Genomic DNA, 25,077 nt, shown 5'->3' on the forward strand with positions numbered 1-25,077 from the left:
CTTCGCCATTCATCACTAAAAATGGTTTCCATCCACGATGGCTTTTCCTTAAGTAAATGGAACCTTTTTTTTTTGTGTTGTCTTTCAATTAGCTAAATCCTATTTCCTTTAGGCGATTTCTTACAGTCCGGTCAAAAAAGTACATGCCGGATTTATCCCCCTTTTTATTTTTGCTGTGCAGTTTCTGTTTTCATGAAATATTGCTTTAAGTTTTTCTAGAGGCTTTGATTTATCCTTGGTCTACCAGTCCGCTTGCCTTTAACAACCTTCCTGTTTCTTTGCATTTGGTCAAGCTGACTGTGAACATACAACATCTTTTGCAACGTTATCTGATGATTTATCTTCTTTAAAAAAAATGTTTTAATCCTCTCTTTTGTTTTAATTAACATCACTCTTGTTGGAGCCATGATTCATGTCAGTCCACTTGGTGCAGCAACTTTCCAAGGTGTGATCGCTCCTGTTTAACAGCAGACTAATGAGCATATCTAATTTGATGTGTTAGTTTTGGGAATGGAAATTTACCCGGGGATTTTTTTTATTTATTTTTTTGTTACCTGAGAGTTGATTCATTTTTTTTTCACTCAGCATGGTTTGAAGTAGTAAACATGAGACCACCACATGTTTATTTATTTTTGTTGTTGTTGTTAAAACCAGAAAATCGCCATTTGAAATGACATCAGTTTTGTGTCATGTCAGTAATCTGCTTTTTCCTACAAAATTTAATCACTGAATGAGCATCCTCCGAGACTGGTGATTCGATTATTTTTGGCATGTGTTGTGTAAACTCCCAACGTACAAACTGATTTTTTCATCTATTGGTTATTTCAAGTGTTCAGTAAATTTAAATAAAAGATATCCATGAGTCACTTTAAAAAAAAATAAAATTAACAGTCAACAGTCTTTAACAGTAAAATTAACAGTCAAAAACTCGGATATAGGTGTGAAATTGATATTGGGCATAGAAGTTAATTTGACTCTGCGTAGGTCCACTCTACAAATTGCTAGGTTAAAAGAGACCGAAATTGGGTGTAATAGCAAAACCAACATGGTGTCCAAAAGGCTGGGTTGTTGGTACTCAGTACATTGGGTTTAGGATTTAGCCCATTACATTGGGTCAAGATTTTGGTCCAACAAGTAAAAACTACCCATATTGATGAGTTAAAGCTACCAAGAAATAGTTATCAGTACAGCTGTTGTATAATTTTATTGCAAACATGATCTAAAATGAAGCAACTTCCCCCGTCAAGTTTTTACATCTGATTCCTTTCTTGATGCAACCCAATTTGTATGCTTTTTCAGCCGTGAATTGGCAAATGGCATAAAGGATCTTGCCTGGGGAGCCGACCGGATGTTCTCGAGATTTGATTCCTGTGTTCAAAGTTAGCAGTATTACCCACTGAGCAATCCAGCCACCACCAAAATGTTTTAAAAAATGCTCCATTCAAATTTACTTTGACATCATTCCAAAATGGCAACCAACTTTAGCTCTTCAACCCAATCTGCTGGGTCAAAAATAATTAACCCAGTGGTCACGTGAATGAAATCAAAATCTTCAATGTTGACCATAAGAGACAGTACAAGGCCAGACAGTGGGGGAAAAAAATGATCAAAGTTAAAGTCCAAGCAGAGAGTACGAGGCGGTGGATGCATGACTGATGAGGAGGCAAAGAGGACGACAGAAAGAGAATCAGAGGTTTTGTCAAACCTACCATTAATAAGGTTGGCACTGCCTGGGGCGTTAAAGCCCGCCGCCCCATCTGTGGCAATAGTGGCGATGGGGTGGATGGGGGGATGCGAGCAGTCTAGCCAGTAACAATGGAAGCCCAACATAAATGGACACACACAAGAACAAACACAAGACAGTGAACAGAAATAACATGGTTATAACACATTTTCAGCATCTTTATTTAGTCATGGTGCCGATTACGAGTTTGGTGTCATTATCGTTCATGTACTAATCAAAACAAACAAGTAGAACATTGGGCAGACACAAAACACACAATCTACACATATTGTTTATGGGAAGGAATCGATGCAGAAAGCTCAACCTACTTCTTGAAGGAAAAATTCAGTTTCAGGAGCTATAAAAAGCCTTAAAGATCTCACACGCATTTTATTTGTTGGGCAGCTGCCACGCAAACTTTGGAAACTGAACGTTCGATTAATTGAAATGGAGTGAATAGCGATGCCTTGAGGAGATTCTTCTGTGTGAATGACTTTGCTGTTCACAAAAACAAATTTATTTAGTCATTAGTTGCGGTCACTTCATCTTTCCTTTATGATCCAATTAGGGAATAATTGCACCGCAACGTTTAGCGAAAGTCGTTCCAAATGTACTCAAAGTTTGAACAAATATGCTCATGACTATAGAAATGTTCATCTTGGTGCAAGACTTAAAGAACTATTGAATAGAACGGATGAACAGTACGAGGGACCTATTTTCTTGCCAAGCACAATTCTAGTCTGAAAGCGGAGTCTGACTGTGCGGAGACCATCTTTTATCCCTGATGGTGCGTCTCTTTGTGTCACACACGCACACACATACCAAAAGGGTGTTTTTAAAAGTATATTAAGGTTGATATTAATAACGATTTGTTCAATGAATTGATTTGCACAATGATTTGGGATTGACACAAGCTGTTGTCATATTTAGAAATGAAATCCATCCAACGCAAACATCCGCAGAGCTCGGAATTTGTCCGACTGCGCCTTGATCAAATCCACCAACACCTGCACCACAACTTAGACCTGCCTTTAGCTGGTCGAAATTCTAGTCTACTTTCTGGAGGTATATAATACATAATATGTGATAGAGAACACCCTCAGTCCACCGGAAAGCCCACCGAGGCGCAACATGGTCTGACAAATTTCCAAAAACTGGACGTACACCAGCAAGAAAATGAAGATTCACCACTTTTTATGCTGGCCGGACCTGCATCTCTCTATGAATTAGAGCCTTGCATCTTTATAATGGAAAAAAAAATGTTGCTAGTTGAGCACACAGACTGGATCATTTTGCATTAGTAGACACATGCAACTCAAATGGAGGGAAAATTGTGGATTTTACAAACTGGGTTGCTGAATCACACTACAAACACATGCCACACATAACTGTTATGGTGTCATTTTGCAGATAATACCTAGCTGACCCAGTCACAAACTAACTGACTCACAAAGTGACCAACTGAATGAATTAGGAACTGACCAAATCAGTGACTAACAATCTGATCTTTGTTTGTCTCACAATGGGACATTGCACGATCTGACTGACTGACCAACCAACTGCGCCAAAATAACCACTTGAGTTACTAGCTAAAAATTGATTGAATTACGACTAGCGTTGTCACTAACTGACTGACAGATCCAATGACTAACTTCCTGACCTACCTCACAGACAGACTGACTAAATAAGTGATTTAGTTACTGACTAAATGAAATGGCTTACTAATTTACAGACCTACTAACTGTGGTAAATATGGTACGAGACTAACTAATTGACTCATTCACTGTCAAAATAACTAACTGACTGACAAACTATGTAACTAGTTGACTGACTAACTAAACTAATGACCGGTGAGTTACTAAATGACGGACTACAACTCACTGGCTAACTAACGGCTGTTCAACAAACTAACTAAAAAAACATAACTAACAGCCTGATTGACTAACTGCCTGACTAATTAACTAACTAACTGACTGACTGACAAACTGACCGAGCAATCACCAAAGTGGAGAAGTCTGACTAACCCACGCATTAACTGACACTGACCAACTTAGCAACTAACTGACTGAGTGACTGACCATGGTAACTAAATAACCAACTGACTTACTAAGTTGCTAACAAAATGACTACCGCTAAGTAACTATCTGACTATTTAACTGACTCGCTAAGTAATCAAGTAACTGATTAACTGACCCGCTCTCTGATTAATCAACTATGTGATTAATTGATTGGCTAACTTGCTAACAAACTGAAAAAGGTCACAGATTGACTGACTAAATAACTGACTGACTAACCAACTAAGTAACTGACTAACTATGGACGTTAGCTGTATAGTTTCAGTGAATTGAAACAAAACTGAGGACACCAAGTGAAAAGGGTTTCACTTTTTAAGTGAAGACAAGTGTTGAGGAGGACGTGACTTGCGGCTGATTATTGGAGTAGGGGTTAAAGGTCAAAAGAATGGACAGTGCCACCCTCAGGGTTGAGACAAAGAGGATACTGTACCTGTGTTCTGGTGTCCGTCTTCCACTGCGCCTCCTTCAAGGCAAATGTGGAACAATGAGACAAAGTAACAAGACAAGAAATCTCCTGAGGTCCACTGCACCTCACCATCAAACCACCCATCACCAAATCACACAATATACAGAATTTCAAGCATGGCCATTTTTTTTTGCGGGGGAATATGTTCTGATAGCAAACACATATGAGTCATGGTTATTAATTTTTGAAAACTAACTAAAAATAGTATGCATAGCTTGCCTTTCTTTTCCTTCTTCTCTTCTTCCTCCACGCCAGCTCCGAGCAGGGTGAAGATGATTCCGGTCTGAGAGTTGACGCCCACAGCGGTCACCACCATGCGCCCTGAGCCCTCCATCACGTGGGTCCCTAGAGGTAAGATATGGTTTTTCGTTTTTCGGGACATTTTTTTATGAAAAAAATACTACAGTATATTGGGAACACTATTTGGTAACCTTCAAATGTACGTCCAAATGGATGTCATACTAAAATAAATACAATCAACAAATCAACAAAAAAGATTAAAAAAAAATGTATATTAAAAAAATATGGAAAAAAAAAAAAGATTATAGTGTCATCACACTTTTCCTTCTTTGACAAGCGGTTCGGATAAAAGATCTCAACTTTTACCCTTCTGTTGTACAAATAGAAATGCAACACAAAAACAAAAACAATCAAAAAATAAAGAAACACCTTAAACACTGTCACAGCACTTGCGCGCACACACACACACGCACGCACACGCGCACACGCTCACTGCAAGCCTGATTAACCTTTGGGAGAATGTGGGTGAATTTGAGGCTAATTAATGAAGGCGGCAAAACGGCACACAGCTAATTATCCAAGGATGAAAAAAAATGCTTGAGAGAGATTAATCCACTTTTTTTAAATTTATTTAATCAGAGATATTGTGTGACTCCTACAGCAACAAAATGTGATTTATCTGACGCGGCAAACCCTTGAAATGTCTGAAGATAAGTGTAGCATACAGAAAGGGGAAGTGTGTCTGCCTTCAGATTAGAATAAACAAACTTTTTTTCTTTGTCGCAATTCATGCCAAGGTCGTAAATTAATTGCCAGAATAATTGTGAAGAATGTCACAAATGTTTGTATTAATAAGTAAAAGCTATCGTACAAAAACAGAAACATACAAATTGATGTTAAATGGGAGTCATCACATACCTAGCAGCAATTAAAGTACTTTTGAAGTACAGGTGTTTGAGTAGGTTTTTCCAGACATTTTCATATTCAAAACCCAAGCATTTAAAAAAAAAAAAAGATGTTATCACAACTGCTGCGTTTGTGAGTTTGTTAACATACCAGACAGCAACATGGGGTCTTTGTCCGCGGCCTTCTTCACGTGATCAGACTCTCCGGTGAGCGACGACTCATCGATTTTCAGGTCGTTGCCTTGGATCAACACTCCGTCGGCAGGGAGCAAATCACCTGACAACAAAAAGATAGGAGTTTGGCATAAAACGGACACTCTTGCATTAAAAGGGTAAAATTATACATAGTTTTTTTTCTTTTTTTTTTGCTAGCAACAAAAACCAACAGTCACACTCATGCTCAGTGTGGTGATCGGTGAAACAAAAATAATATGGGGTGGGGCACGTCATACCAAAAGGTGTAAAAGCAGTTTTATTTTTGATTTGCGCCGCTTTCTTTGCCATTTGGCTGACTCGGACTCGCTTATTCTGTTCAACCTCCTGGATGAGCGGGTTCATAATAACATTCAGACTCAGGGACAAATTAAAACTTTCAATTAACTTAACAAGCAAATTATTTTTGGGGCAAATTTGGAGGAGGCACACAGGAGGAAAAAAAAAAAAAGCATGCAATGAGTTACCTACCATATTTAATTTGTGCGATGTCGCCCACCAGTATGTCCGATACGGGCAGCTGGATGACTTGACTTCCGCGCACCACCTGGAACTTTTGCTCCTGCTCGATGCGGCTCTGCAGCCCGCGAAACTGCTTCTCCTTGGACCAGTCGTTGAAGGCTGTCACCAGCACCACGCACACCACCGACAGGAGGATAGCGGCGCCCTCGATCCAGCCCGCCTCCGCCTCGCCCTCGTCCTCCGCGCCGCCCTTCACCGAGCCACAAGCTGTCCAGGTGAGACAGGTTTATTTGAAAAGTGTGTGATTTAATGTGTTAGATGGACACCTTGCCTCGATTAATCATCCACTTCGGCAAATAAAGTAAACTCCACACCGCAAATAGATGAAGTATGATTTAAAGGGATCATGTTTAGCATGTGGCCTTGGCCTTTGCTCTACTGAATGGACCAACTTGAGACTAAATTTAATAACCATAAGGCCTGACCCAAAACCACATGAACTGGATGTCAAGGATTTATTTGATCACATTGAAAACTGGAGTTTGTGTCGTGGACACGCAAAGATATAAAAAAAAAAATAATAATAATAATAATTTTATTTCTAGAATTTAGCATTCACAAATGAATTAAGTTAACGATGAATCAAGTAATGTGTTGCTATCCAATGGCAGGAAAACAGCAGCTCGTGAAGCTGTCCATGGTGCTGAACTGAAAAATCTCAAGTATCATTAATTTTTCCACTTTTCACTATAAAGTAATTTATTGTTAGTTTTTGCAATGTAATTTTATGGAGGTAAGTAAGTAATTAAGTAAGTAAAAAATAGAATTTAACATAAAATATCAACTTAAAATATATCATAAAAAATTGAAAAAAAATCTACTTAAAATATTAAATGAAAATGAAATCTCAAATTACAAAAGGAAATATTGGAAACCTTAAATAACATATCAACTTAAAGATTATTTCACAATAAAATATTTAGTAATTAAAATGTCCAAACTAAAATAATTACATTTAAAAACATCAAATAAAAGATAAAAAAACAGAAAATTACAAACTAAATATTATGTATTAATATCACTTTAAATATAAACTCAAAAATGAATCACTGAATATAAAAACTAAAATACATAAATGAAGTAAAATATTAAATAGCAATTTGTCAACAGCAAAGCCCGTTTTAAAATTAATATCTGCACTGACATCACATAATCCAAAAATAATAACACGTACAATAAATCACTCTGTGCACTTTTATACAGCAACTCATCATCCTGCCTCGTGTGCATCTTCCTCCGCAATTTCAATCTCCAAATGACATGCATCGACAACTTAAAGGGGAGCCTTTTTTTTTTTTATGACTAAGTTATGAGCATAATGATTCCTTCAGCACAATTCAGCCTCTTTTGCCGAGTAAGCACTCCTCACTCTGTTGCTTTACCAGGCAACCGGAGAAATAAAAGAAGTTAGCAGCTCAATATATTCACGCATTCTTTCAACTTTGACACCGTGAAGTGTTTAATAACCGATGAATTCGTCAGGATAAAACAACTATGCGCCAGGCTATACGCAAAATATAAATAAGACCATTTCTGTTCCCTCTGGCCATTCTCTAAAGTTTTTACAGACCTCAAAATGATGACTGGTCCCTTTTGGTGAGGCGGGCCGAGTGCCATTACTCTCAAAACGCTACGGGGGGTGACTTATGGCGCTGACTCAGCTCCTCGTTAAGGGTCTTCATTTCCTGTTTCACGGCTCGCGGGGCTAATGTATGGACACCGGGTGCTCAAGGTTATTTCTCGGCGCAACACTTCATTAACCACCCGCTAACACGCCCGTGCACATGCAAGTATGCGCGGTGAGTCATGTGACATGCCATCCTCCCACTACCAATGTGAAACCTGACCAAGCAATGAAGAAGAAAAACATTTTGGTTTGAATGTGTGTCAGCGGAGAGCATAAATTGGACTTGATTTGAGTAGAATGATGTCATCAGCGCTCAATTTTTTTGTGTGGTTAAATTGAAATGAACGAGCACTCAGCAGATTGCCAAACAATCTTAAAAACATCCGTCTGACTTGATCATATTTTTCCCATCCAGTACTGAGCTTAATAGAAATACTGTGGTAACATTTTTTTTTTTTTCATTGTTCATTATTTCAAAAACCCACAATTTATTTCAATAATGTGCAAAAAAAAAAAAAAAAGTATCTATATTTTTTTTATGTAATTGTAAGTGTAGCACACTACAGTGCATTGCATTTGTTTTTAATTATGGCATGAAATAATTTATAACTGTTTATATTTTTCAAGGATTTTATCTAGGCACAACTTTTATTCAACATTATTTAAATTTAACATTTTGATTGAATCATGTGCAGTGTTTTTATTTCCTTATATTTGACCATCGTGCTAATGTTCAAGCTGTGCATAACCATACTGCTGCTTACATTGTATAGATGATTATTTTGCATTTTTTTTTATGAACATTTGGGCCTACAACGCTACCGTGTTCAAATCTTGATCGTTATGGTGGTACCTAAAGATATATGTATTTTTTTTAAGTTTACTTGGTGTAGAAGGTCTGACAATCCCAAACCTATAGTGACTATCAAATAATTTTGTGCAGATTTGTGAGTTTAATAACCAGTGTAGATTTCTGAGCAAAAATCCATCAAATGAAAAACTGAGTAAATAATTACAGAACTGGAAAAGCCTTTGATTTGAGGAGAGTTTTTTTTTGTGAGTCTATAAAGCAGGGTTGGGTAACACCATTCCTCGAGGGCCGGAATCCTGGATGTTTTATGACTCCTTGCTCAAACACACCTGATTCAAATGATCTGGACCGTTACCTAGCTTCTGCGGAATATGCTTCCAAACTCACAATCATTGGAGAAATCAATGCTATGTAGAGGCCATGTAAAAAAAAATATTGGTTTTGCAGTTTACAGTTATCTTCCCCAAATGCTCCAAACATATTTTAACACATTTTTGGTATTCAATAAATGGCTAAAAAGTGCCCCAGGGACTCTTTGCTCACATGCGAGGGCAGTACAGAAGAGGCAGCTTGCACTTTTGTGCTTCAATGGCGGCGATAAATAAGCGGACTCACACTCTCCAGAGCTCTCTCCGGGCGGGTGGTAGAAGGAGAGGCCCAGCGAGATGAGGGCGGCGACCTCCAGGATGATGAGGGTGACGTCCTGCAGGGCCTCCCATACCAGCTGCAGGAAGGTTTTTGGCTTCTTTGGAGGTATCAGGTTTTTCCCAAATTCTTCTTTCCTCTTGTCCAAGTCACCTTGGGCACCCGTGAGTCCTGAGACAGAGATGAAAGGCAAAGAGGATGCTCAGTAAGACGACCGCATAACTGCGTAGGAAAAAATGTCACTCAGCATCCAAAGCAAACCACATCATGCGCTTTAATCTATTTAGAAAAATAAATTTCTCACACAAAATCATGCGTGATCTATTTATATATCCATCAATGGAAAGAATGTGCTCAGGATCCAAAGCATTCCACACCACGTTTTTTTTTTCTCTTTATCTTTTGGGCTTTTCAAGAATCTGACTGGCAGGATTGAACAGGCAGATATTTTGCATTTTGTGTTTAATTTGGAGATTAATCAATGACATCCTCGATCGGCTTCACAATATAAGATATTACAGCTGCAGTTTTTTCCAAATGCGCATCTATTTTACTCTGTCGGGCCTCCATAGATAAATTTTTGCGGCTACTAACAACTTTCGCTGCTATCCGTCAATATGAAACTTTGATTGCTGCAGTGAAAGATGCCCTGCTTGTGGAAGTCTGCGAATCGATACCAGCACCGATTTCCGTTGTGTGCAAATACAGCACCGCAAATGATTGAAATATCAAACGTACTGATGTGTACAGTTAGGGAATGGATCTTAGCGGTATGGGCTCAAACAGCAACAATCTCCCTCGCCACTGCAGCAGTCTTGTCGCAGCACACCCTGCGATGTTTTTCCTGTCTTACCGTGTGTTTTGATTTGGAAACACCGTTCCATTTTAGGCAAAGTCTACGTATAGTCGTCAGGGCATGGGCAATTTTGAATTACGCTTTGAAAAGACGTTTACTGGAAGCGAATCGAACATGAGCACGGCGAGTGTTCCCCTCCCCACAATATTACAGCTTTAAAACTGTGTCAATTATCAGGAAAATTAAAAAAAAAAAAATCTTTCTAAGAAGTAGTTTTTACTTGCCTCCTTCGACTAGTCCTTACTCATACTCATTGCTGACTCTTTGACCTGCTTCGTGCGTAAAGTGCCCTGAGACAACTTCTGTTGTGATTTGGCACAATATAAATACAACCGAATTGAACTGGATTAAAAAAAAAAAAAATACAACTGTCACATGTGACGAACACGCTACTTAACGTCCGCACCGCTGACAAATATGCGCGTATTTGCAAAAGACCCATGCCCGTCACTACAAAGTAAGATTACAAGATGTTTCGCTTGACATTGTTCTGTCATGCAGAAATTTCAACTCAAAAATCTACAAGCAAAGCTTTTCATTAAAATAATTTTGTAAAGATTCCAATTCAAGATTTATAATTTTTTGGGTCGTTTTGAAACCAACTGAACTGTTAATAAAAATCAATGTATGTACGTTGAAGAAATGGAAAAAAAATGAATGAATGAACGTTTTATAGTCAAATATTTAGATTTGAAAGATTGTCAAAAATGCTTGAAATAATTCTGTTGATGCTTAAACTCGACGCAAGAACTCTTAAAATTTTACAACCTGCCTGGTGACTACAAATGGAATTTAGCCAATGCTATAATCTGGCACATTAATTTGCACATTTACATTAATACAAGGTCGCACTTTAAAAAAAAAAAGAAATAAAAAGAGAAATATAATAAATAATAATAATAATAATTACAAAAAAAAAAACATCATCCGCTTTTGATCACTCCAACTTGTGATGGGATCGGTAATATGTATTTTAAACTCAAATCTTTCCAAAAGTCCGCCATGTAAAGCTTTCTATCGATCTATGGAAAGGAACCTCTCAGAATCCAAAGCATTGCACATATTGTTGTCTATTCATCTATATCTAGAAAAGAACAGCTCAGGAACCAAAACACCACGTCATGTGCTATTAAACAATTAATCTATGGAAAGGAGCCATTCACGATCCAACACACATCACCTTTTACGAACAACTCCATACGTAAAGGGACAGCTCCTGCTCCAAGAAATGCCACATCATGTGCGATCTATGAATTCACCAATTGAAAAGGTACCAAAATTCAGAACGCCAAAGCATACCACATCAGTTCCCGATAAAGCTAAACATAGTTCAATTGAGTGAATGGAACTGTTGAAAAGAAGAGGTCATGATCCAAAGCATACCACATCACAGGCTGTCGATCTATGGAAGGAACATTTTTCTCAGTGCAGCTCCATAGTGTGTCTGCACAGCAGCATTGTGCACCCAAACACAAGGGCAGACATTAGCACGCCGTTATGTCACGCGGTTGTGCGTCACCAGGGTCTCCCGGGAGAGCCCCTGGATGGTACCTGATAACATGTCACGTGTGCGCCACATCTGCACAAATTAGCCGCTGAATGACAAGAGAGGGTGGATGAAGCATCAAATAAGTGCGGAGGAGGGAGGGCGCAAGGAAAGCGAAGCACTCCCAGCTCCTACGTAAGAGAATGCCCTTGTTACAAATAGATTTGTCTATAAATAGCTTCATTATCCATTCCCTTTCACCTAGCATGCTCGATCATTGAACTCGCACAGCTGCAGCAGCAGCCCGTCTTGCATCACGTGCGCGCACGTGCATGTTTTGGTGCATCTGGGCGAGTCGTGCCCGCCAGCACATGCTTGGCGTGTGTGCGTGCGTGAAACAATTAATGACCTTTTGATGTCCTTTCAGCCGCGTCGTCATTACACACATTTCCCCACCGCATCAAAGGGTTTATTCTTCCACGGCAGAAAGATGTCAAATCAATAAATATGCAAATCTCCGTGTGGCCCACATTTCCACGCGGGAGAGTGAGCTAGTTAAAAGCGGCGAAACTGCACCGACTGCTTTTAGCCATCATTAGCATGGTTAGCGGTGATGCGGCATCAAAAATAGAATGTGGCGCTTGCATGTTAATGTTTGGGCTGCGGTGTAATGGGAATTCAAGGCGCTGTGCAACATCCGAGAGTGAAATTTAACCTCAGTGCTGATGGAGACGCAAATCTTTTTTGTGTGGTATGTACTTTGAAGGTGACGGGTGTTTTCTTGTGCAACACTGGAAGAAAAACTTGAATCTAAAGGGCATCGATGGGCAGAAATAAGAGATTTGACCACAATAATTCAAAACCCTGGGAGAAATTCATAGTTAAATTAAAAAAAAAAAAAAAAAAAAGGGGGGGGGTGGGGGGTTAAGGTTCAATGTTCATTCAATTTCATCGAAAAATAACTGGCTAGCTTTTTTATTTAAAGCAGGTGTGAAAAAAGAAAAGAAAAAGAAAAAGAAAGAAAGATAGAAAGACAGCCAAACTTTTTTGATAAAGAAAAGTAACGACGCGGCAAGAGTTGGCGAGTGATTTTTCGTCAGGGTTCGTCTCCAAGTCGAAACGGCCACAAAGACGTTAAGACACAACTTTTATGATGACAAAAAAAAAAAATGTAAAAGTGTAAAATGATCGTCTTGACTAAAACTACACGTTACATGTTGACAATTTTTGGAATACAATTAGGTTTTTTTCGATGGAAATAAAGACTTAAACACTCGAGCTATCGTCAACTAAAACTTGGCGGAATAAAAATGGGATGAGGTTGACTAAACATGATAAAAATTAAAACGCGCAAACATCTCCAGCTGCGGAGGGATGTCTCAAAATCTCCAGAAGTCTCCAATGAAACCCCAAAAAATCTGGCAACACTGAGTAGCCCTCTCTATGCCGGAACATCCAAGCTTAGCTCCTCGTCGTCATGGTAACGAACAGCATCTGCATGAGACAAAGCTGTACCCCCAAAACTTATCATTCAACTTCTTATCATTTCTAAAGACTTTTGGATTCAAATTGTAGAAAGAAAAGTCCTTAAGTATAATTTTTTTTTTTAATAAATACAATTTTTTTTTTTGTAGCCACAGAAGTAAAGCGTTATTGATATATTATTGAGATAGAGAATACAGCGGCGATGTTTCCGCTCTCGAAACAGTTCATGGCTGCTAATTCGCTGATCTGTCAAGTGTTGCCGGCTCTGATTCAAATCTGCGGTGACAAACGGCGCCTACCTAACATCCTGTTTCCAAAATACACTCGACGGGGACATGAAAACCAAGAAAAAAAAACTTGCCTCGTTCTCTCTCTCTCTCACTCTCTGCATGAAGGTTTTTCTCTCCCAGTCCGTAGGAACATGATGGCATATTTTAACGGGCAAAAAATAGATCTCTATGGAAACACTATGCGTCCCACTCATGTGGAAATACCCGCAACTCTGAACCTTGAAGAACGTGTGAATTAAGTGCGTGTGGTCCATCTTTATCGGCATGTCCAGAAGCACGCATGCAGAAAGCAAGAAAAAATGACGGCTGGTGATAAAAAAGCATCGACCTTGAAATGTCCTTGAAGAGAAGCAAAGACATAGTTTATGTTCAAGTTGGTTCTCATGAAAGGATTTTTGCAACTTCTCCTCGTTCATCGCGTGCGAGTCGTCATAGCAACGAGCCACCGTGATGATCATCGACGTATTGATGGGAGAAAACAGGAGTGAATCAATATGTCCGTGGCGCATTCTCAGTCGCTCTTTGAAAAGCGAGCCGGTAATAAAGAGCAGAAATGGCAGAGAGGCTTCAAGTGTGACTCAGAGGGAGAAAGTGTGAGCGAGAGCACACGGCGACAGAGAGAGTAGGCTGACTCTATTGTGAATAAAAGCCATCAGCGAGCGAGCGGCTAAAAGGTGGCTAATTATCACGCTGCCGTTACGAGATGGCGTGATGGAGAAATGTGTCACCGCGTCCTTGATAGTGACCTACATCAAAAAGGCAAGTGTGGTACGAACCAAGATGTATTACGGAACAAAAAAAAAATGGATCGACTGCTGTGAAACTCCTTTTGGCTGTGTCTTGCCCAAAGACACTTCAACAGCATCGTACTGCTAACCTTTCAACTAAGCCACAAAAAAATTAAATCATGTTAAATCTTTTTTTTTTTTTATTAATTATTACCTGGAAATCTGTTTCAGCTTTGTAAATGTTCATCAATTATTATTTACGCTTCAGTCAGCTATAAGACAGTAGCGGGATGAATATGTCAGCTTCCGTATCAAAGAAGACACATGAGAGGCGCCACACTGTCCACTCGCAGCATGCGACATATATAAATGAAAGAGATGACACAAGGAAGGAAGTGGACCACACCCAGCAGAACAGCAGGTCCATCCTTGAATAGGCAGAAAGGACAAGGGTTCGTGCCAGTACACACACTCGTAAAAATTGAAAGGGAGGTTGGATGGATGGCGTGTGGGTTGGTTGTGCGCAGCGTGAGGCCAGCTCAAGTTGATTTGTCATCATGACTTGAGTAGCAATATTTCATAAGCAAACTTACGCTGAGCTGTGAACATACCATTGAGCAGTCAAATCTCACAGGACTACTCTAGTGTGCACGCAAAAAAAAAATAAAAATACCCAGAAGAATGATAATTCAGAGCGCACACGTCAGGATTGGAACATGACGTTTTGTCAATTTGCTTTGAAATGTTTTACATTCTGAGGTAAAATTGCAACCTTTCTCACCCCAATGTTTTTTTTTTCTAAGACAATAAGAATTTTATTTTTAATAATATAAAGATAGTAAGTAGATACCTTGCCAGCGATATAGCCTGCTAGCAAAACAGCTACAGTAGCGAACTGACTGGCTTGCAAGCTAGCTAGCTTTGATAGATATCTAGATAGCAGAGCTGGGTAGTCCGTTCCCGTGGCGGAACGGTCTGACCCTCCGGCCTGGCCAGACGCCCATTTTGGTGAAGTCAAATCATTAACCCACTTTGGTTTGGCGAAACACTTACCACCATAATAAGCCCATAATAAGGTAGCCAGCTAATGATCATTAAATAAAGCTCTGCTGTTAGCATCTGTCCCGCGGCGGCGTCATCCACGGACACTTTTTTTTTTTTGAGTAGGGGGGCGACAACATTTATAAATAAGGTCAGAGGATCAAGGCCGGAAGGGTACCTAGGTCACGGCCACAGGGCAGGGGACTGACCGACAAAAATGGTCAAGTGCCCAGCTCCGATCGATAAATCGATCGACTTGATCGGTGATCACAGTTCCAAGGTAATGAATGTGCATACTAAGAAAGCACATTCAGTCAGTCCGTGCTCTCCCGTCACATCAGATATGCTGTACATGAGTCCAATTGCTTACTTGCATCTGGCAGGTTCAACCAGTATTTTTGTTGTAGGCTTTTGCTGGTCGCCATGACAACGAACAATGTATTACCTCTTTTTTACGAGCCGGTATCATCAATTTGGAAGTTGTAGTTTTACAAATAAATACATAGAAAAATCAGACCACATATTTTTTGTTGCAGCGTTCAGAGCACTTTTAAAAGGCTTTGCAACAAGCCAGATTAAATGAAAAATAGAACGTGCGAGTGCGTGTGTGCGCGTGTGTGTCTGTGTGTATTTGCGTGTGGGGGCAGCTGTACAAGTGGGTGAGTTTAGCTGTCAGGCACTGTGCTCTATGAGTCTGACTCATGCGAGTGATAACGGAGTGAAGTGAGAGAACACAGCTCACAGCTCCCTCTTTCACACTCACACACTCACGCACACACTCACGCATAGACACACGCACAGACACACGCGCACACACCTAAAAAGACAAATCCCACTTCACAATGTATTTGGACATCGAGGTTAGGAGCAAATTTTATAAAGACGAAACAAAGTGTGTGAGAAGAACAAATAAAGAAGTCATCTTACATCAAATTAAACGTCTTCTGACCCAAAGTAGACGCGCACACACATGCTCTTTTGTTTCCATGACAATGATTCTTGCAGGTTTTTGTTCCTTTTTGAAATGCGGTAAAATGTGATTGTGTAACGTTATGCATGGAAAACAATTACGAAACAACAACAAAAACACACTTGAAAGCCTTACATACGCTAAGGATGGTGTGTGTGGGCGTGTGTGTGTGGGAGGGGGTCAGAGGGGAGTAAATCAATAGGAAATCAATATACAGTACTCATACAAAAAAAACGAAAGAGATAAATGTGGCTTTGATTTCAGTTCATTGGGGTTTTTATATATATTAAACTTAAGTGTCTTATTTTGAAGGACCTCCATGAACTGACTCATTGAACAGATAAGAGTCATGCTGTCCAAAGCATGGACCAAATGGTGTTTTTGCCAGGCCTGAGCCAAATATGTGGTTTTATTTTTCTTAACATAATTTCTAAATGCGGGATTGCGTTCAGCACAAAAATAATTGAGCTAATTCAATCCGTCTGTGAGGCCACTTCTCATGCCAGTGAACTCAAGTGTGTTAATTTGTCTGTAATACGACCGCGATGAACCCAAATGTAACTATTCAACACTACAAATTTAAATACTAACAATGCCACTTTTTGAAATAACAAACAGACAATTTATCTATTAAAATAATGTCCGCAAAGTGTGGCCTCAGCTCTAAAACAGCCAATATTATTAGTAGCAAATGTTACGGAATACATTGTCCAGTTAATTGGACAAATATACACAACCTTAAAGGGACAGTGTGTAGAATGTAGCGCCATCTAGTGGTGAATTAATATAATGCAAATGATTATACTGCAATGGTTTGCATAGTTTCATTAACAGGCGATCACTTCAGACAAGGAAGTGCTGCATAAGATATGTTCACAAGCCCTACAAAACTGGGACAAAATTTGGGTCAAAAAAATCATCAAAGACCAAACCTGATGAAAACTGGCGCACACCAAAAGCAAGGTTCTGCCAGGTTGGGATCGTTTGAATGAAAATGAATGAACATGCAAATATTAGATTTGAAAATAGAGAACAGCGCAATGTTGCTGCAGTAGTGTGGGCATACATTCGATGTGTGACTGTTTGTTACGTTGTCAGACACACACACACACACACACACGCCCACACGTGCACACCCACACCAAATAAGTAATGAAAGTGCACACAGCACGCAAATCAACGATCCTCGGAAGGAATGAAAAGTGAGAGTGCTCTTGACAAAACAGGAGAAAGGGTGCGTGACCTTGTTGTATCTCCCGTCTGGATGTCAGGCTCTGGTTTCAGCCCTCGGATCAGGTCCGCTCGCAACACAATAAGGGGGACAACCCTTCACATCCCAAGTAACAGAGAGAGTCAAGTAATAATCATGATAGCTAAGTGAAACGTACAACTCAATTGGCGATTAAAATTCTACCATCACGTTGTTGTTTTTTTGTTTTTTTTATAAATTAAAGGCAACATATTACGGAAATGTGATTTTTTTAATGGTGTGTAAACCAATAATTTGGTCCCTGGAGTGCCTGCCCACCCATTAAGTGTGAAATTAAACAACCAAGTAAATAATTTATCTACCTATTTGCGAATGTGTCTGTGAGCACCTGTTCTGAATTCTACAATATTGTGACATCTTAATTCGGCAAAATCACATAATAAGCGCCCAGACTCATGAATTGATTACCCAGGCTCGGCAAAGATCCAGAACCACTTTCAAGTAATGGCTAGACGATACTGTCTGAAATATTATCTAGAGGCAGTATCCTGCAGAAACACTCACATCCCCTTCGGTAAGAAATGTCATGTCAAAGCCAAAAGGTAAGCAGAGCTGCATTTTTGGTCTAGTGTCCGTGTGTCACATACCGTATCCAAAGAATTGAATTAAATTGAAATTCTTTCTTTGTCGACAAAAATAAGTATTTTTAAAAAATGACTTTTTTTAAAAAATCATGTGACATTTAAAGCATAGACAGTTTTCTTGAATTTGTCTCACTAGTATTAAAGTCACAGGGACAATTCTAGTGGCTTGAATTGTCACCTGACTGAGGCTGTGAAGTCCTTTCCGAAACAACAAATGATCCATCTACCGCATAGATTCATCTCTGCCAATACTCCTGAAATAGCGCAGGTGCATCTGCAAAGTATTGCACACAGTTTTCAGTTTTTCTGGCAGAAGAGCGGGCCTCTTAGGTGAGGCGTCAATTATTCATAGTTTTCCGCTATGCACGGCAGGGTTTGGTCACTGTACCCCACGAACAACAGTAGTTCAATGCATTTGCGTTTTATGATCAGTCAGCAAATCCCGCCCAAACACTTTGACAAAACGTCAAATGTTTCGCATTTTAGCGCAGATGTCCATTGCAAGAAATTGCTTTCTCTGGGTCAAGTTTATGTTTGAAGGACCCCTGACTAAAATCTCATCCCGAATGACAGCGTGCAATCAGAGGCTATTAGATGTATTATTTTATACTAGAAAATATTTACTCATTCACTACCAGACAAGTAAAAAAAAAAATAATAATAATCTTTTTTACGTCTTTAGCCGTCAATGGGAGTAAATGAGTTAAGGGTGCAAATTTGACAAAATCTCTGCTTTTGAATGTCACCAGCTGTTGAGTTTTTTAAATGCTTCCTGGTGTCGTTTGGCTTGTGTGAAGAACAATGATCCCTGTTGCGTAGAAAATGCACTGTAGAAATAAAGCTCCCTTGCCCAAAAATCCCATGCTTGACAAATTTATAAATTATTTTGTCGGTAATTAATTTGCAACCGGTGGAGTGTGTCCTCCACCTTTTGCCCAAAGTCAGTTGGGGTCGGCTCCAGCTCACCCGCAAGCCAAATGAGCACAGAAATCCTGTTTCAATGCCAGTGCTGTATTAAGTAAAATAAGGAATAGTAGTAGAACTGAACAATTGATTAAAAAAATCCGCCAAAAGAAAGGAAGAAATTGTTTGTAAAATATACAGTTCTGATAAAAATGCTGTCAATATAGCATTTTTGTGAATCTGTTGGGGGGGTGACAGTCATAGACACGTAACTTGATGCTTCGGCCGCCTCCAAACAACGCCCCCTAGCTATAAACTGCTCTTATGAAAGCTTATCAAATCTTACCAAAGCAGATCTGAATTTTTGCATCTTACCAAAAAAAAAAATAAATTTGTTGAGATGTAGAGTGTCCTGGTACCACCCTACGAAGTGTTAGGATAGGCGCGGGAGAGGCCACCTCAGGAAAAGTGCTGACAAGAAGAGAAATGAGCCGGTTATAGCTGGGAAGGGACTGTGCGTTTGCAGCTAAAAGCATCACTACGCCTGTCAACTCACTTGTCACACCGCCGTCTTCCGGACGGTGGTTCACGCTCAGAACGTTGTGCAGAACATGAACTGAATGTAAATGTACAATGGAAGACTGGAGGAAGCTGAAGAGGCTATCAGACTCGATTTTAACAGGCTTGGGGAGTAACGGAATAGAAAACGTGTAGCTCAATGCGCCGGTCCGACTCCCCTTACGTGGATGTTGCTGAGACGGACGGCTGTTCAGTTGAGAGGAAGTAATATTTATTTTAAAAGAATATTTATAAAGAAAAGTCCGAGCTGTCAGAGTCCTGGGTTGTCCTGCTATGACGAAGCTAGCTGCTAGCTCGACATTCCGAATTTAATACAATGAATTAATAAGGAACACAGTTGAGGTTAGCATGTTAGCCTGGCCCTCAACAAACATGTGGCCTCTTTGGATAATTTATTGCGCTAAGCTAGGCTAAATTAAGATAGCTAGGCAAAGTTAAGTTTGCTAGTGCTAGTTTGCTAGCTAGCTCTGGTTCTTGTATATTCACTACTAATTACCACTAAGTATAACTTTTAAGTAAAAATATTGAATTGTAAACCTTATTTACCAAAACAAATGTCAATGTTTGTGTAGTTACCGCAAAGTTATAGGATTAGGGTGGAGCAAAAATAAATGTAAAGTTTTATGCAGCTGTGGCGTATGTGTGAAGTGATTACATGACAGATGATCATAATAAGATTAAATCCTACAACACAATTATGATTAAATCCGATAAGGCAATAGACCAGATGTCACCATAATATGCAAACGACATGAACGTGAATGTACAATGTTATATAGTACAGCAAATCTAATAAAAGGACATCTAGGGGAAGGACGTGCTCCTCCATAGGGGAAAAAAAGTGTTTATTGGCATGTGTCCAATTAATTTAGTCAAGTATCTCTTATGACGGCTAAGATACACTCCCCAGTCACATCCACCATGTGTGTGTTACTTCCACTGACAAGCCAAGATCTACCAGCAGAAATTCCACACTGATCGCCGTCAACTCCAGAGAGCTTGCTTATGAGATTTTAAACATGTGAGAAGTGATCGCACTTTACGTTCTGTCCCAGTGGAGACGGTTTACAAGCCGTTAGCAGCTTTTGGAAGGTGGCGCGTTGATGAGTAAACAGGTACAGTATCGCTGCAAGGCATGAGTGTGCAGGTAAGCACTCTACACACTCACGCGTGCAGCTTGCTCCGCAACGCAGCTTGCTACAACTGATCATCAACAGGGGAAAAAAATGATGATTAAAAAGCTAGATCAAAACACCTACGATTGGGAAGATAAAGCCTTTGGCTAGTAAAGGTTTTGTGTGATGAAAATATGTCACGGTGTTAGGGGTGGACAGAGGTGTTAAAGGGGGTGTACGATTTTAAAAAAGATAGATTAGAGAAAAGTGTCTGTAACTAAAAAGATCAAAAATTTTAAAGAAGAACTGTCCCAACTTTTTGGGGACAAATATTCCCATAAAGTAGCAGATAACTTGAAAGTTTGAACCACGGTCACGTATATCTGTCCAAATACTGTCTCTGGTCGGTATGGCCACATCAACAACGCACTAGGATTGTAGAAATTGAATGTTTTAATTTTCTCCTACACAAAAAAAGTGTTGGGTAACATTTTCAAGGGATTTTGCCAATATAAAATGTGATCCAAAAATCTCTTTCAAATTACAGTAAACATTATAACGTCATTTCTCAACATATCTCCTCAGCCCTTTCCTTTCTTCTACTGCTCTTGGAACTCTTTCTCTGATTGGTTGGTAAGTGCCAATTAAAAATATCCACCAATAAGCTCATATGGGCCGAAATTCCGAGGACTTGTCCAAATTATTTAAAAATTGAACATTATCGAGCACTGTGGGCAGTAAACATTGTAGATCATGGACTTTAGAATTTTCTTTCCGAAGTATATTTGTTATTGAAGTTCATTCCATGTTTTTGTTTTTAATAAAGTTCCACAAAGATGGCGGCCATTTGTCACGTTGCTACTAAATGACTATGACCTTGGGTCTCTTCTTTTACGGCTTTTTCGTTTTAACACAGTCTTGAAAACCTTGATAAAATATTACCGCACTGACTTATAACAGTGAATTCTAACATTAACCAGCATGAAGTTATATTGTCCCCAGTTTTATAGCGCAATGTGTGGAAAAAAAAAAAACACAACAAAAAAAACCAACTCTACCAAGAAAAAGGATGTTTTTTTTTCTCTGTGTGGCAGTACGTCAACCGTCTGCCCTCTAATGAGTCACACCTGTGTTGGACTACCTTATGGTCTCGCTCCCTCACCGAGCAAAATGGCTGCGCATCATTTCGAATCGGTCCTCTGGGATGCATCGTTCTCCATTCTTGTCTGACTCCAATTTTATTACCACTCTTTCTACCCACATTGTAACCTTCCGCATGGCTGCAGGAACAGGCGACACTGTCCTTGTTCCGTGCACAAGATCCCTTGTGGGACGGAGATTAAATAGACTTCATCAGACAGGAACAGATTTGTAGGGTGGGGGTATGATTAGTGTGATCATTAGGGAAGGAAGAAGGCGAGGTTTGGAAATTAGTACCCAGCACCCATCAGATGCTGGGGATTTGATTTGAAGAACTGGTTGATGATCTGGCTCTCAAATAGCGGGCACACGAGTTGGTAAATAAAAGCAGCAATGTTTGTCTCTCTCTTGTCCCATGTGTGTTGCTGCAAGCTATTGCTCGCTGCATGCACGCCACTCACTTCCTGGTAGTCCACGAATCTGTGGCAACCAAACATCCAGAACAAACTGATCAAACATTCTCTGACTATGACATCCATCAGTGATCTGAAAACCTGCCGCTCCATTTGCAGTTTTAGCCGGGTTACCGGTCTGATACTCATTCCAGTACTTGATCTGAAATAGGAATGCAACGTTGCGTTGATATCCTACACTTGTCCAGTGGATGAATCTGAAGCTACCCTTGTGGAATCATATGTGAAATTCGGACCAGATCAAGACTAGTGATCAGTCCAAGACGTACCTCGCTTTGTGCGCAAAGTCAGCGGCGATAAGTTCCAGCATCCCAGAGGGAAATTGGATATGCAGTAGGAAAATGGATGGCGGGAGATGATCTGTGCAATAATCCGTCACAGTGATACTAAAACATCCATCCATCCATTATCCGAGCCGCTTCTCCTCACGAGAGTCGCCGGCTTGCTGGAGCCTATCCCAGCTATCTTCGGACAACAGACGGGGGGGTACACCCTGGACGGGTTGGCAGCCAATCGCGGGGCACACAGAGATGAACAACCTTCTTAGCTTCACAATCACATCTAGTGTGCAATCAACCTAATATGCATGTTTTTGGAATGTGGGAGGAAACCGGAGTACCCGGAGAAAACCCACGCAGGCACGGGGAGAACTTGCAAACTCCACACAGGAAAGCCGGAACCGGTATCGAACTCATGACATCTGTACCGTGTGGCGCACGTGCTAACCGGTCTTCCACTGTGCGGTCCAACATTAAAACTAACATACTTCTAGATCTAGCGACTAACGACATCTAACGACTTCTAGATCAAATATGGTTGAGGAATGGAAGATCGATCAAAGGTAGAAAGAGCGTCCTTGTGTTTATATAATACTTTTCCATGTCTTTGCTTTTTGCCTCGACATTTTCTGCCATGCACGCTCAACTCTCCCAACCTCATCATGGAATGAGAAATGAATGCAAATTGCCACCTAACGGACGGGTAATCAATAGTGTCAGTATGTGCGGAGGCGCAGGGATCATATGGCGATAAGCAACACGAGTGGGCTGTTTTACACCAGAGCCTTCTACCAGGAGGAAAGGATGATGTAGCCGGCCAACAGTGACCACTACCACTGCTGCCAGCGCAAGCAACGCAAGGCCATGCCCTTCTGGAGTTTGCTCAAAACACAACCGGCTCGTATCCCCCGCATTGCTGCACTGCATCATCACTGGAGAAAATGAAAAAAAATCTTGATTTCACCTTTAAAAGGACGTGCTACTTTCTTAGCCTTGTTACCAAGCAAGCAGAGGAAGGATGCGTAGAGGAGAGAGATGATAAAGGTTATAGATGTAGAGCAGGTAAATTTAGGCTACGCTGTGCAGCAGCCCGCTGGGACAGGCGACCGACCAGCAAATGGAAATAGAAATGGGGGCAGAGGTGCGAAAAAGAGAGATAAAAATAAAATGGAGAGAAGTAAAGAAGAAGGGGCAGGTGGAAGGTGTAATGAGGAGTTCTCAAATGATAGTGTGGAGATTAACATTAGAAACTGTCTGACAAGGAGGGACGAGCATTTGGCTTCATTTTCATGCATGCTTCCTTATGTGTGTCGTCTACACTGAGTTCGGATTAGCCACACACTCTTGCTATTGTGACATGAAATAAGACGAAAGCCAGTAAGGAAGCTCGCCGAAGCTCACGAGGTTGGGCAAATACTGTGTTAGTGTAACTGCCGTTACCAAATAAGCTAACAGTTAGCATAGCTTATTCTATTTCTACTACTCTCAGTGACGGGCTGTGCATTTCAAACGAATGGCCTTCAGTGAAGTCCTTCTTTGTCCTACTTGAATACCATCATCTATGACACCAAGGTTGGACAAAAAAATATTTACACAGTAGTGAGTGAGTCTTGGATGACGTAGCTTCTCTTGAAAATGGCCTCGCAAGCGAACACACACACTTTTCCCTCCTTTGGCCATGTGGTTTAAAAATGCAAGAATATATTTTAGATTTCCGAACGGTCGCCAATTACGACTTCCGGTGTGTTGTTTCCACGTAGTGCTAGCCCCCTCACAAGTGAGTATCCAATCAATAACGTGTTCATCGCCTTCAGCGTAAGGCCAGCGAGAAGGCTCACTGTAACCAACTCGTGATCCGATTGGCTATCACAACTATCAACTCTGAAAGCTCATTACTTTGACAGAACAGATGTCCTCACAAGTGTATCTGAAGGCCTCGGACGATTAGTGCATGCTACCGGTATTATGAAATCTGCCTTGCAACATAAACTAGCTGAATTCTGATTGGATAAAAACTCTCACCTAAAAATACAACACTAGGCTATAATATGACATCAATGTGAAGAATGTGATCATGATTTCTTGATTGTTAGGCCAGAAGAGAACGCCTTGAAGGCCTTGACCGCCCACCACTGACTCCTCTCATTTTATATGCCCCATGGTCCCATGCTGCCTCTTACAGGTTCGTCTTGGAACTACAACAGAAACCGTTTTGTGTGTAGTGTCCTGTATTGGCGTCGCACACCACAAGCACAATTAGCATTTTTTTCCCCTCACTTGTGGGAATGGGACAATGTTTTACTGCACCATGGTGTCCTATAAACTGCCCCAAAGACTGAGTATGGATCAATACCTGATTTATATTTGTGGTCCAAGTTAAGCCAATTTCCCACTTCTCCGTCGACCCCACCTCCCATCCCGAGATTCGTTCTCATAAACTGAGGCGTTGCGGCGTTCTGGAGTTGAATGTGTACTGTCAGCAAACGCAGGAAGCGAGTAACAAAGAGTCGGTCGGGTCCAGATCATGCGAAGCATCCTGTCAGAGCATCGGTGAAAGTGAGCTGTAAATTCACTGACATTCCATCTGGCCCCTGCATGACTTATTCACCTGCTGTCTGCCTGAGGGGAACACTAGCTTCTTCACCTCGCACT

General features: G+C 40.4%; 1 protein-coding gene across 7 annotated transcripts in view; it reads right to left on the reverse strand.

Moving 5' to 3' along the window:
• atp2b2 (ATPase plasma membrane Ca2+ transporting 2) overlaps positions 1-25,077 on the reverse strand; it is a 78,050-nt gene that overhangs the window by 39,639 nt on the left and 13,334 nt on the right. For 6 of the 7 annotated variants that reach the window (XR_015845744.1, XM_088308140.1, XM_088308141.1 and 3 more), the window contains 6 exons: positions 9,198-9,398; positions 6,094-6,351; positions 5,561-5,686; positions 4,484-4,609; positions 4,229-4,261; positions 1,710-1,802 (listed from right to left, as the gene is read on the reverse strand). Coding sequence is in view for 6 of the 7 variants with exons in the window: in XM_088308140.1 (XP_088164266.1) it covers positions 1,710-1,802; positions 4,229-4,261; positions 4,484-4,609; positions 5,561-5,686; positions 6,094-6,351; positions 9,198-9,398 (837 nt within the window). In the remaining variant the exon portion in view is untranslated. The remainder of the gene's footprint in view (positions 1-1,709; positions 1,803-4,228; positions 4,262-4,483; positions 4,610-5,560; positions 5,687-6,093; positions 6,352-9,197; positions 9,399-25,077) is intronic. The other variant, XM_088308142.1, reaches the window with a different exon arrangement.

The sequence above is a fragment of the Idiotropiscis lumnitzeri genome, chromosome 11, assembly GCF_059441095.1.
Source record: "Idiotropiscis lumnitzeri isolate Australia: NSW breed Sydney's pygmy pipehorse chromosome 11, RoL_Ilum_1.0, whole genome shotgun sequence".
In the NCBI taxonomy this organism is placed as follows: domain Eukaryota; kingdom Metazoa; phylum Chordata; class Actinopteri; order Syngnathiformes; family Syngnathidae; genus Idiotropiscis; species Idiotropiscis lumnitzeri.